General features: G+C 35.3%; 1 protein-coding gene across 17 annotated transcripts in view; it reads left to right on the top strand.

Annotated features, from left to right (window-relative positions):
- The window catches only part of CTNND2 (catenin delta 2), a 492,160-nt gene that overhangs the window by 402,515 nt on the left and 75,869 nt on the right, over window positions 1-13,776 (top strand). For all 17 annotated transcript variants that reach the window (XR_015748772.1, XM_087961146.1, XM_087961145.1 and 14 more), the window contains one exon: window positions 4,234-4,419. Coding sequence is in view for 16 of the 17 variants with exons in the window: in XM_087961146.1 (XP_087817272.1) it covers window positions 4,234-4,419 (186 nt within the window). In the remaining variant the exon portion in view is untranslated. The remainder of the gene's footprint in view (window positions 1-4,233; window positions 4,420-13,776) is intronic.

Below are 13,776 nucleotides of genomic sequence, written 5' to 3'. Positions count from 1 at the left end.
TGTATTTAACCTCGGGGCCAGGTGGGCATGACCAGATCGATATCACGTGTGTTGGGGGCACCTGTGTCAGAAAAAACAGAAGCACTCCCGAGCTCCATTTTCACTGGCAGAGGCACTGCAGGCCAGTCCTTTGCTGTTTCCAGGCCCTATGGACTAGATCTAAGCACCTTGAGTTTGACACCCCTGGTGTAGTCTATAACTTTCTTTAATTTGTTATATTCAAATAATCATTGCCCTTGATTTTATTTCTGTACTTAAGGGGCTTAAGGAACAAGTTTGCACATTATTGAATGTATGAGTGCAAATCAAGGAAATGACAGTGAACAAACATCTCTCTTTTTGAATATTTTACAAATATATTCCAATAAGATCTGACAACACAATAAGCATCTTTATTGTAGATTTAGTGAGATGAAAAGGAAAGCATTTTTCTTTACTGCAGATATTGTTATTGAGTGATAAAAATGCAATAAATATGCACCTTACATTTCAATAAGAGCACACCTCATGGAGGGACTATATACCTCTGTGGAAATTTAGGAATCCCTTAAAATTTCCATTCTTAGTACCATAGAAAGAAACAAAATGGATTTTGTTGAATAAAACAACTTCAGACAGTGCTATTTTAAAGCACGTTGATGTCTTTTTCTATCTGGCTAGGTAATTCAAGAAACTTTGATCCACAGCAAGTGACTTTTTTTAGCTAATAAAATTGGAAGCATCTATCCAAAGCATGATAACCTGGCAGATCATTTTTACTGCTTATAAATTGATGGAGGATTATATGACATAATGTAATTTTCAAGCAAATCAATTATCTTGACAGATAAAATTTCATACAATAAATAATCTTCTTAGTGTGTGTTACTCTTCTCCATCAAAGATACACAAAACAACTCTGAAAAGCTCAACAGGTGCTGAGTAGTAGCATTTAAATATAATGCAAAGGAATGCTACACAAAACTGGTATTTCCATTACTTTCATTCCTAATTGGCAGAGCTAAATTCCATTTATTTATTTATTTATTTTTATTGTATGCATGAATGTTTGTAGAACTATCATTGAATAGATGGCCATATGACCTCAAACGTTCTCTTCTGTATTTACCAACCAGAAATACATAAGCAAATTCCACCCCTTGTGCCTTAGGGAAATTAATACAGTAGATTCTTGTAAGTAGTGCTAGTTAAATTCAAAATTGCTCATCTCACCTGCAAACCAGACTCTGTGAGTAAGTTCTTAGAACAACAAACTTTGAGGTTATAAACATTTCCTTCATCTTCAGCCAGAGTTCCTATCTCCACTGGCTTCTATGATCCCTTCTTGAACATATCTGAGATTCTCTCTTATTTCTAGCAATCCCCAGGACTATGCAATTTCTTGACATCAGAAAAAGATTTGACAAACAACTAAAATCTGCTGAAACACTTGGTTCCAGTTGAGGCAAAACAAGGATGGGGCCTCTTGTGAGGCAGCAATTGCAAGTTTCCTAACCTCTTGACATCAATCAAGATGTCACTCAAGTTCTTTAGGGTTCAAAGGAATACTTGCTTTCTACTTGACACTAACTACATTTCTACTTACTATACAAAGAAGCCAGTATCTTGTTTGTCTTTTAAGATTTTTCTTAGAAAATAACCTTAGTTATCAAACTTGGTTAAAAAGTAATTGTGTCCTCTCTGGATCTATGATCTCTTCATTAACTAAAGATACACCTGAGGTCTTTCTACATCAAATCCCCCTATCAGAATTATACAGAGCATCTGATGAGACCTGTTGGCTTCCAATACCAATATGCTCAGAGGGAGATGCCCATTTGACAAACCAATTATTAATTCAGTTCACATATATATTAAACACTCTTCCAGATAATTATCAGGCTTAACATTCATACATATAAATCATAGATACCACAGCTAAGAAATTGTTTAACTGAAGTTACTTGAATGATCACACAATTCCCCCATACTATTCATACTTGGTACTAGGTGACCCCAATGTTCTTTTTAACATCTGCTCTTTTTAACGTCTGTTCTGTGGTGTCAGGAACTGAAGGGATTTGACTGAAATTGTGCCTATTTCTGCACAGCCTTTCTCCCATCAAATAATTGTATCATTTCAAGAGGGTGCCAAATGGAGTCTATGTAAGCATGTAGCTCAGTGGTGGGATTCATTTTTTTTAATACCAGTTCTGTGGGCGTGGCTTGGTGGGCGTGGCAGGGGAAGGATACTGTAAAATCTCCAATCAGATGCTGGTTCTCCGAACTACTCAAAATTTTCACTACCGGTTCTCCAGAACTGGTCAGAACCTGCTGAATACCACCTCTGATGTAGCTGATATGTGTGAAACAGATGAAATAACATGTACATACTGAAACTGTGAGTCAATATATCAAATATAACTGGATAGGGATAATTTTTCAGTCTTGATTGAAGACCGATTTCCAATTTGAAATATTTTGTCTGATGTAATAATGGGGCAAAGATAAATTTTTGTCACCATTTATTTAAATATTTGACATATCTAATACAAAATTGAATGAATGCAATTTACACCCAATTAACAATGCACTTATTAAGATAAACTTAAAATGACATAAGATTATGCTCTAAATTTTCTTGTTAGTATGAGATGTTTCACCGCTCATCCAAGAAGCTTCAGCAGTCAAAGCAAGTTAGTTAAGCAGAGAGCCGTTGGAATGTATCAACTCCTCAATGAAGGGGTTTCCTCCCCAAGTGCAAGCACAAGTTCATTGACATATTACAATGCATTTGAGAAGAAAACTCCAAGTTTGATGCATGAGAAGTTGGTACATTCCAATGACTTTCTGCCTAACTAACTTGATCTAACTGATGAAGCTGCTTGGATAAACAGCGAAACATCTCAAACTAAGAATAAAAATAAGACCAGTTTCCATGATTCAACCTTCAGACAACTTTTCCTAGACGATTGAGAATCTTCATTGACATACTGCAACATACTTTGGGGAGGAAACCCCTGAAGTTGGTGCAGGAAGAGTTGGTACTTCCAACAACTTTCTGCCTGACTAACTTTCTCTAACTGATGAAGCTCTTGGATGAACAACAAAATGTCTCAAACTAATAAGAAAAATAAGTCCAGCAGTCCTGACTTCAGACAACTTTACCTGGATAACTGAGAATCTTCATAGACATTATGCTCTAATCTTCCTGTCTGTTCTTACAACTAGGGAGGTGAGATTTATTTGTGTATTATTTCTGCAGAATTGCCTAAATTGGACTCATAAATTCTTACCTGATTAATTGACCAGGATAGTAAGAGTATTAAAAAATAGAAACCTGCAAGCAGCACCATGAGGAGATTATAGGAGGTAGGAATCAGACCCTGCAGTGCTAATTCTGCCAGATTTAAGCATAGATGTAGATTATTTGAGGAAATCCTAATAGAAACCCCAGGAAATCATCTGTGGTTTTTTAAAGGCAGTTTTAATGAGTTGCAAAGGAGAGAATCAATCGTTTCTATTGTATTTTATCTTACGCACGATAAGACTTGTAGTTTATTTGTTCTTTTTTTCAATTCTTAAAATTCAAAGGGGAGTGAATTTGCAAGCAAGGAGTAAATTACCTATAATCCTTCATAAGATTATTCTAACACCTTACCATTTTAAGTTGAATCATAAATTGTTTTAAATGAAAAGTTTAAAAAAAATTAAGTTAGGTTTGCTCACAAGTTTACTACATTTCGGCATGGATTCCCTAAGATTCCTATGTGATATTTCTATCAGTTTTGGAGAGAATTTAAATTGCAGATCTATTATTTTCACCAGAGGGAATGATAGATGATCCTTCGAATACACATGAGGGTATTCCTTTTTTTTTTTTTTTGGAACTCCATATGTGAAACCTGTTTAACACATTTTATCTTTGGTTTTGTTCTCTTTCAATATTCACATTCCTGTTACATCCAGACAGTGACTTTATTCCCTCAAAGAAATATAATTTGCTTTATTTAAATTCTTCATTGAAGTAACAATGATTTTCATACAGCAAGCTGCATATTTGAAAATATGCACATACACAGAGAGAAAAAACCCTTCCTGGAATAAAAGTGTATTTTTTTTTATAGGAAAACTAGCCTGTGCCATGATAGGGTATTTCAGCTAGCACAAGGCTATAAAGAAAACTGATAACTTTTCTGATGAATATGAGCATTCTAAATGTATTATAATTTATTCATTTTCTCATTCTTTCAGACCGTTGAAAACTGTGTGTGCATTTTAAGGAACCTCTCATATAGACTCGCTGCAGAAACATCTCAGGGACAGCAAATGGGGACTGATGAACTTGATGGTTTACTTTGTGGTGATGCCAATGGGAAAGATGCTGAAAGTTCTGGATGCTGGGGCAAGAAAAAGAAGAAAAAGAAATCTCAAGATCAGGTACGTGTACTTAGCTATAATTGATCTGATTTTGTGTGGCCCAACACCGGAATGATTTTGGATAGCTGACAATAATAGTAGTAATAGCAATAATAGTATTTCCTACAACCAAATAATGCAGTACAATAAAGTCGAAAATAGTTTTGCTTTCTTCAAAGAAACAAAACTTCTGTTAAATATATTAAAACAAAGTTAATTCTGCATAAATTTTAACTGTTAAAATAAGTGAAAGCTAGAGAATGTAACTTCGACTGACTGATCTAAGAGGAACTGTTAGGGGTTCTTTTTACTTATTAACTCTTCACTTACTATAATAGTATTATTTGTACTCTAATATGAAGTAAATAATGGTAATGTGAAGAATTGTTTTATTAGATATTGCTATTTAGCATCTGTATAAATAATAATTACAGACAATTTCATGTAAAATTACATTATTTGGAAAATTTCTTCATTATTTTTAAAGGCACTTTTAAAATAATACAGATGGTATACATATTTTTTTTCTTTCCTGGGTGTCAAGGAACATACACAGAAAAATTTGAGGTTGCTAGGTAACACAGAATCTAGAGAATATACTTGCATAATCAACTGATCCAAAGTTTTTGTTTCTGTAGTATCTTATTAACCACAATCTAGGAATCTAAAGCTACAATCTAGGTAATTTTACTGTAATGAGTTTGCTGTAAAGAGATAATGGATTCCCTTTAGATTTATTTAAGAATATTATGAGTTGGAAAATTATATGTAGATTTATGATATTTGTAACAAATTTCCTTATGAAAATGTATTTATGCACTGAGGACAAGAAAAAATGGTGAAACATACATGTTCCATTGTAAATTATATTAAATTATAAATTCAAATTCTATTACATTATATTAAATAATATGATTTCTACATTGATGGTAAAATTCTGTTGTAGGTTATCTAGCCCATTAAAGCTTTTATTGTAATAAGACAGACCTGAAGGTGCTGTAAGATACAGTTTGATTATATGATTTGTCTTTTCAGTATTTTATGTAATTTGGAAATTGCCTTCTAAAGTTGATTTTCTAGCTGTGTGGTTTTACTCATTAAGCTGCCTTGAATTCATTTGGTCTAAATCTAGGTAAACCACCTTAAGATTGCAACCTGTAATTGTTTCTCTGAAGGTACAGTATTCTGATCCTCTTATTGTATACCTTAACATTTCTGTATGGTTGAATGACTATATTCAGATAAAACTTCCACATTCTACAATTATTTTTCATCAGAACAGAATGAAGTCTTTACCTTAGCTTTGCCTTGTCCATCAAAGTGACGGGTTTAATATCATTTTCTTCAAATAAGTTGTGCAGAGAACTATGCATGTAATTTCACATTTTTGTTCATTGGACTGTTATACAGCATGAAGATAAATTATTCCACCTTCAGACTTTAGATTAAGGATAGCGATAGAAACTCAAAGAGCTTTTAGATTGATGGTTGATACTTTAATAATATAATGTAGTTTTCTGACTTATTTTAACCATGGTCATATTTTTCAATTTGTACTCCAAAATTCATGTATGACTTTAATCCAGAAGGTAGTATTTAATCAGCGTGCAGAGACTTGTGACTGTGACTCCCATAATCTCTTGATTCCTGGTAGCATCTGAATTAGTAGATTATTTAGACTGTGACAAATATTACAGAACCATTCTTATGTTTTGTCAAAGTCCACTTTATATTATAATTCTAATGGCCTGTTAGTGTGTCACTTTAATATTCTCAGAGAACTGCAGCTGTCTGACAGATGAAAAATAATTTGCAATTATTGCAATTATGAAATTGCAATTTTGCATAAAGTGTATACAAATTAATCTTATGCATGATTGCACATTTGAAATAAATTATTATGACATAAATTTTAAAAAAATATTGCCATCTGTGGAAGATGATTAGTCGAGCTGTGTGTTCCCTTCGGATAGTTTGCTATCCTGATGCTCACTGGACACTGTAAGTAGCTCTTGCAGTGCATTGGGGAGCCAGTTTGGTGTACTGGTTTACAACTCCAGGCTAGAAACTGGAAGACTTTTGCCTTTGGAAAGAACTTCATTCAATTACCTTTGCTGTGTTATGTTAACAGGTCAAAATGGCAGTGTGCCAGGAAATTCCTAATAAACTGTCCAAGGTGATAAATCATATAATCTAATTTTAAAAAGGGGAAACATTGGAACCAATCACATTAAACTTAAGCCTGATGGGGCATTTAACCAGATTAAGGTTGACAGTAATAATTTAACAAAGTAATAATTAACAAAGGAGATAGCTCTCCTCCCCTCCCCGCTCCCCTAGCTGATCCTTATGCAGAACTGGAAACACAGAGCCCATTTATTTTCACAATAGTTCTAAACATTTCAGAAAGTTTAAAATTACTAGAGCAATCAATTATTATTATTAATATAATTATAATTATTATTATTAATATAATTATAATTATTATTATTAATATAAATATAATTATATTTATTATTATTATTATTATTACAATTATTATTATTATTATTATTACAATTATTATTATTAATATAAATATAATTATTATAATTATTATTGGAATCAATTATTAACCAATCCATCATCCTCCACTTAGAGACAAATAACCTACTCTCCAATAAACAATTTGGTTTCAGAAAAAAACTATCCTGTAATCTGCAACTCTTACACTGCAAAAACATATGGACGACACAACTCGACCAGGGCAAAGCAATAGACGCAATCTACATAGACTTCTGTAAAGCCTTTGATTCAGTGGTACACGACAAACTACTCCTAAAAATAAAATCCTATGGTATCTCTGGACAACTGAATAACTGGATAGAAGCATTCCTGTCAAACAGACAACAAATGGTCAAAATCGGGAGCGTCCTATCAAATCCAGTACCTGTCAATAGTGGTGTTCCCCAAGGCAGTGTTCTAGGACCAACTCTCTTCATACTCTACATAAACGACCTCTGTGATCATATTAAGAGCAATTGCGTTCTCTTCGCTTATGATGTAAAGCTGTTCAATACCACAGACAATACTGCTACCCTACAAAAAGATCTTGACTATGTATCAGAATGGTCAAACAAATGGCAACTTCAAATCTCAACAAATAAATGCTCTGTCTTACATATTGGCAAAAAAAATCAGAAAATAAAATACAAGCTGAATAGTCAAGATCTTGTTGATGACCCAAGCTCTGTAAAGGACCTTGGAATACTCACCTCTAATGATCTAAGTGCTAGAGCCCATTGCAACTACATAGCCAAAAAGGCATTAAGAGTTGTTAACCTAATCCTACGTAGCTTTTTCTCTGGTAATATCACACTACTAACCAGAGCATACAAAACATTTGCTAGACCAATACTCGAATACAGTTCATCAGTCTGGAACCCACATTACGTATCTGATATTAGCACAATTGAGAAAGTCCAGAAATATTTCACAAGAAGAGTTCTCCACTCCTCTACTCGTTGTAGAATACCTTATGCCACCAGACTTGAAATTCTAGAACTAGAAAACCTTGAATTACGCTGTCTTCGGTCTGACTTAAGCATGGTATATAAAATCATACATTGCAATGTCCTACCTGTCAATGAATACTTCAGCTTCAACCATAACAACACAAGAGCACACAATAGATACAAACTCAAAGTAAACCGCACCAAACTTGATTGCAGGAAATACAACTTCAGCAATAGAGTGGTCAATGTCTGGAATACTCTACCCGACTCTGTAGTTTCTTCCCCAAACCCCAAAAACTTTAACCTTAGACTGTCTACTATTGACCTCACCCCTTTCCTAAGAGGCCTGTAGGGGGCGTGCATAAGCGCACCAACGTGCCTACCGTTCCTGTCCTATTGTTTCTCTTATTCTTTTATTTTTCTTATATGTACCCATTTCATGTATTCACAACTATGTATACATTTATACTTATTATCTTGTAAACAATTGGCAAATCAAATAAATAAATAAATAAATTTATATTGAAAAGAAATAAAGTATCAAAAATACCAGTATTTCTCATTAATTTAGCAAAAAAATCAACAACACCCAGTGTCTTAAATTTTATGAATCAGAACCACAGATACAAAATATAAACAGCATAAGTCATGAGTGACCACAGTCATTCTAAGAAAGGTGTCCTCGGTATAGTATATTGTTCATAAGATCTTTGTTTTATATCAGACCATTCCAGTCAATTAATAGATTGATTTATCTAATAATCTCTTGTATTCGAGAAATAAACTCAAGTGATATTTTAAGATTTAGGGTTTTTTCCCCAAATTATTGTTGGCAAAGCAGAGAAAATTCAGGGAACCCCTCATTGTAGAATCATAGAGACAGAAGAGGCTGTTCAAGCATTGAGCCCAATTCCCTGTACAGTGCACAAAGGTGATGTAAAATATCCACCTATCTGGATACATCTGATAAAGGGTAGACCATTTGTTTGTCAACCTGTCAACCTGTTTTTGCTGCAAGAAACTTTTTTCTATGGTTTCTCTCTTGAGACAAATCTCAAACTAGTTCAGTTTTATGAAAAACAATAAAATAATAAAATTGTCTAAAGATACCATTACTCTCCCCAAAATATGTTTTTATGAAAAAAGAATTGGGCCTTTTTTAGATTTCTGGATTTTTGCATATCTTTACACACAGAATTGGGACCAAAGCTTTATATGTATCCTGCTGATGTTTAAAAGAAGCAAGAAAAAAAATAACTGCAATGTTTAGCATTTGTTTTATTTGTTTTATGGTGATGTCAACACAGAAGCTGCCACTGTGAAAATTTAATCACTCCACTCATTCAATCAGTTCAATGTAAGAGATAATTAGAGTAAGTTATTTCATTTAACAAACAATATAAATCTTTAAAATATTAGCTTCCAGATAGTGGTGGAATTCAAGAGGTTCACACCTATTCTCGAGAACTGGTTGTTAACTTTCTAAGCAGTTCAGAGAACCAGTTGTTGGAAGAACTCTCCTTTTGTTTTTTTTCTACTTTACATGACTAATCCTGTAAGGAAGGCAGGAAGGAAACATTCTGGTGTTGTTTCTAGCCTAATCTTTATTGCTCTGCTTCCAGAACCTGCCTCTCAGTTAACCCTTATAACAGCTAAAGTTTCTTGGCAGACTTACTGTGGCCTTAGCTCTGGAGGTTTTTTCCCCCCCTTTGCTGGGGTTTGACTTTCTTAAAAGGGAAGGGTTGTTTTAAGCTTTTTATACCACTGTTGGGAGGAAATACTCCCCTGTTGTAGTTCTTCCAGCCAGGATGCAACTATCAGGACTTTAAAGAAATAATTGAATAATGAAGCAGAGCTGCTGGAAAGAAGCTTTTAATGACAAGGAACCAAGATGAGTGACATTCAGCAAGACTTCTTGGCTAGCTAGAAAGTTTGACATTCAAATGTTAGTTTACATACCCTTTCTGAGTTTTGGTCTAAAACTGGTTTTTGGTTAAGTTTAATTCTGTGCTTGGTGAGGTTTAATCCTGTGTTTATGATGGCATAATTTTCCCTATTCAACTTTGATTGGAAGGGAAAATGTTAATCTCTGTTCCTGAAAAGAAGCAGGGTTCAGAAATCTGGCTAGTTCCTGTGTCTATTTGTTCTGGTAATTGGTTTAACATGCTTTAGTTTTAAAAAGATTTAAACTGTTGTGATTTAATTACTTGTATTGTGTTTGAATTTTTTCCTGCCTCATTATTTCTTTTTCTATCTGGGGAGGGAGTCTTCCTTCACTGCTTTAATGGTTTCTGGCACTGTCCTTTTGGGGTATACTTCCAAGAGACAGTATGCAAGCTTGGCATTGATTTTTTTTACTGTCTTTCTGGGGGGCATGTGATCTTTCCTTAAATCTGGATGATTAGCTTAGGATATCTTGTGAGGTGAGTGAGACCAGCTGGTATCTTTAAGTGGTGCAAATGGATCTAAGGATTGCTTCTTCTGGGTGTGCTCTTTCTGGAGAGCTTAAATGATCTCTGCTAAAGGGTTTCACTTTATGAGCAAGAGTTGGCTGTTGATAGTTATAATTTCATTTAAACGATTTTAATTCCTCAAGGCACCCTGCCTGATTTGTAACTCCGAGTTGCAGGTATTGCTGATAAAAAGGAATGTATTCAGAGAGAATGGTTTAGCTTTCCGTGGTGTCCATGGCTATCATTGATCTTCAGTGTATATTTCCCGATTTCTAGTCTAATGATTGGTATTTAACTTTTTGCAAGCAAAGAAGCTTTTTGTATTTTTGTACAGGTAATACTTCACTTACAACAGTTCATTTAGTGACCATTCAAAGTTACAATAGCACTGAAAAAAGTGACTTATGACTGTTTTTCACACATACAACTGTTGCAGCATCCTTATGGTCACAAAAGGCTGGGAGAGGCGAAGCGTTCCTTGATGTGAGTGACGTCGAGTTGGCCACACCCACCCAGTCACATGACCACCCAACCACACCTACCCAGCTGGTCATTAGTGCAGAGAACCGGTTGTTAAATTATTTGAATCCCACCACTGCATCCGAAGAGAATAAATGAAATGAATAATGAACAGAATGAATAATAAAGTATTAATGATTACATTATCAGTCAAGCTCATTGATTAATAAAAGAACATTAAAAATAAATTTTCCATGTTCAAAAGCCTCTCTTGATACTACAAAATATTAATCTTTTCTGAACCATGCGTTCAAACTTCATACTTTAAGCCTCGATTCAAAACATTAGGCTTTTTTCTAGACTGAGACTCGCTAAAAAGGCATCATATCATGCTCATTCATTTGTGGGTCTTCAAATGGTCCAATCACTCTTTTCTGCCTGGTGTTTTTCATCACAGAAAAAATTAGGTATTCTTTTTTCTATCAGATAATTTTATGACAGAATACCAGGCCATTTATCCATCTGAATAATGAGCTGAAACCCAAGTGGGTCATGCACCATCACAGTGATCCCAAATGCACAAGGGAGCCTACAACATAATGAATGAAAAGGAAAGTATTCAGCAATTTGACCACATCAAAGGGCAGACATTTTAGAAGAGAACCACAATGGGAATATTGTTCATGGAATAGAGTTCATGCTTGTAAAGGATCAGAAATGACAAAGTTGAGCCTTTTTGCTATGGCAGGGGTTAGCCCATAATTTTTTCAAGTAATATTTGAAATGTACTTTACTAATTATTGGTAGTGCTACAATTATCATACTTAAAAATGGCACAAAAAGATACTAAATCTAAGAGGGCAATTGTTTTCCAACATTGGCATGCTGCATATTTAAATTTTTGTTTGTTAATGGAATAAATGAAAGTAATAACTGATCTTATATTTTTACTCAGAGTTCCATTGTATCTTGGCAGGACCATATTGTACTTGGCAAGTACTGTATTATTATCAGTTTTACAGTTTTTGGTCAATTTCAACACCTCCAAGAATATAATTTCTGGGATGTTTTCCCTGTGTCAGTGATTTCATTGTGTTGTTTAGACTTTCATTACAATATAATTGAAATGTCTACTAGATTAATAGCAAAAACCCAGCTCTCTCCTCACATCTTGTTTCCTTACTCACCCGTCTTTTATTCTCATATCACTGTATTCTCATTGTTTTCTTTTTCATTGTTTATTTTATTCTTCCATTACTTTGTTATTTTTATGTTTACACTTCTTTTCATTGCTCTGTTTTTTATTGTTGTAAGCTACCTAGAATAGCCCCATGGCAAGATGGGCAGCAAATAAATTTAACAAATAAATAAATAACATCTATTTTGGGAAGAAATATTAGATACTGTAAATTTATTTTTCATTCTTTCTACTTTTTAAGATGGATACCATAGATATACAACATAAAGAACTAGAATATCACTTCCTTTTCTGAAATTCTAATGAATAAATTGATTTGAATATTTTGCTATTAAAGAACCAAACTACTAAAGCAGTCTTAAAAATCACTGCAAGAAAGAAAAGTGTGTTGCTTATTGTCTGTGCTTGTATATTATATTCTCTTTAGATGAATTATTTCTCAAGAACAGCTTGAAATATAATGAAATAAAACTGGCTGGGAGAGGGGACAATCCTTAATTGATGTTATAAGGACCTGATATCTGAAATGGAGGAATTGAGGGGTAGCACATTGCAATTTTAGCTAAACAAAACAGAAAGAGGGGAGGTGCAATGATTTCTACCTACACTGCTCAAAAAAATAAAGGGAACACAAAAATAAGACATCCTAGATCTGAATGAATGAACTATTCTTATTAAATACTTTGTTCATTACATAATTGAATGTGCTGACAACAAAATCACACAAAAATTATCAATGGAAATCAAATTTAGCAACCCATGGAGAGGTCTGGATTTGGAGTTACACTCAAAATTAAAGTGGAAAAAAACACTACAGGCTGATCCAACTTTGATGTAATGTCCTGGAAAAAAGTCAAAATGAGGCTCAGTAGTGTGTATGGCCTCCACGTGCCTGTATGACCTCCCTACAATGCCTGGGCATGCTCCTGATGAGGTGGTGAATGGTCACCTGAGGGATCTCCTCCCACACCTGGACTAAAGCATCCCCCAACTCCTGGACAGTCTGTGGTGCAATGTGGAATTGGTGGATGGAGCGAGACATGATGTCCCAGATGTGCTCAATTGGATTCAGGTCTGGGGAACAAGTGGGCCAGTCCATAGCATCAATGCCTTCGTCTTGCAGGAACTGCTGACATACTCCAGCCACATGAGGTCTAGCATTGTCTTGGATTAGGAGGAACCCAGGGCCAACCGCACCAACATATGGTCTCACAAGGGGTCTGAGGATCTCATCTCGGTACCTAATGGCAGTCAGGCTACCTCTGGCGAGCACATGGAGGGCTGTGCGGTCCCCTAAAGAAATGCCACCCCACACCAGCACTGACCCACTGCCAAACCCGGTCATGCTGGAGGATGTTGCAGGCAGCAGAACGTTCTCCACGGCGTCTCCAGACCCTGTCACGTCTGTCACATGTGCTCAGTGTGAACCTGCTTTCATCTGTGAAGAGCACAGGGCGCCAGTGGTGAATTTGCCAATCTTGGTGTTCTCTGGCAAATGCCAAATGTCCTGCACGGTGTTGGGCTGTAAGCACGACCCCCACCTGTGGATGTTGGGCCCTCATACCACCCTCATGGAGTCTGTTTCTGACCGTTTGAGCAGCCACATGCACATTTGTGGCCTGCTGGAGGTCATCTTGCAGGGCTCTGGCAGTGCTCCTCCTATCTCTCCTTGCACAAAGGCATAGGTAGAGGTCCTGATGCTGAGTTGTTGCCCTCCTACGGCCTCCTCCACATCTCCTGATGTACTGGCCTGTCTCCTGATAGCGCCTCCATG

This window comes from Notechis scutatus, chromosome 3 (genome assembly GCF_049901735.1).
Source record: "Notechis scutatus isolate UNSWTSFEM ecotype Mainland chromosome 3, rNotScu1.2, whole genome shotgun sequence".
In the NCBI taxonomy this organism is placed as follows: Eukaryota; Metazoa; Chordata; class Lepidosauria; order Squamata; family Elapidae; genus Notechis; species Notechis scutatus.
Note: the sequence above shows the minus strand (reverse complement) of the source record. Positions and strands in the feature narration are given on the sequence as shown.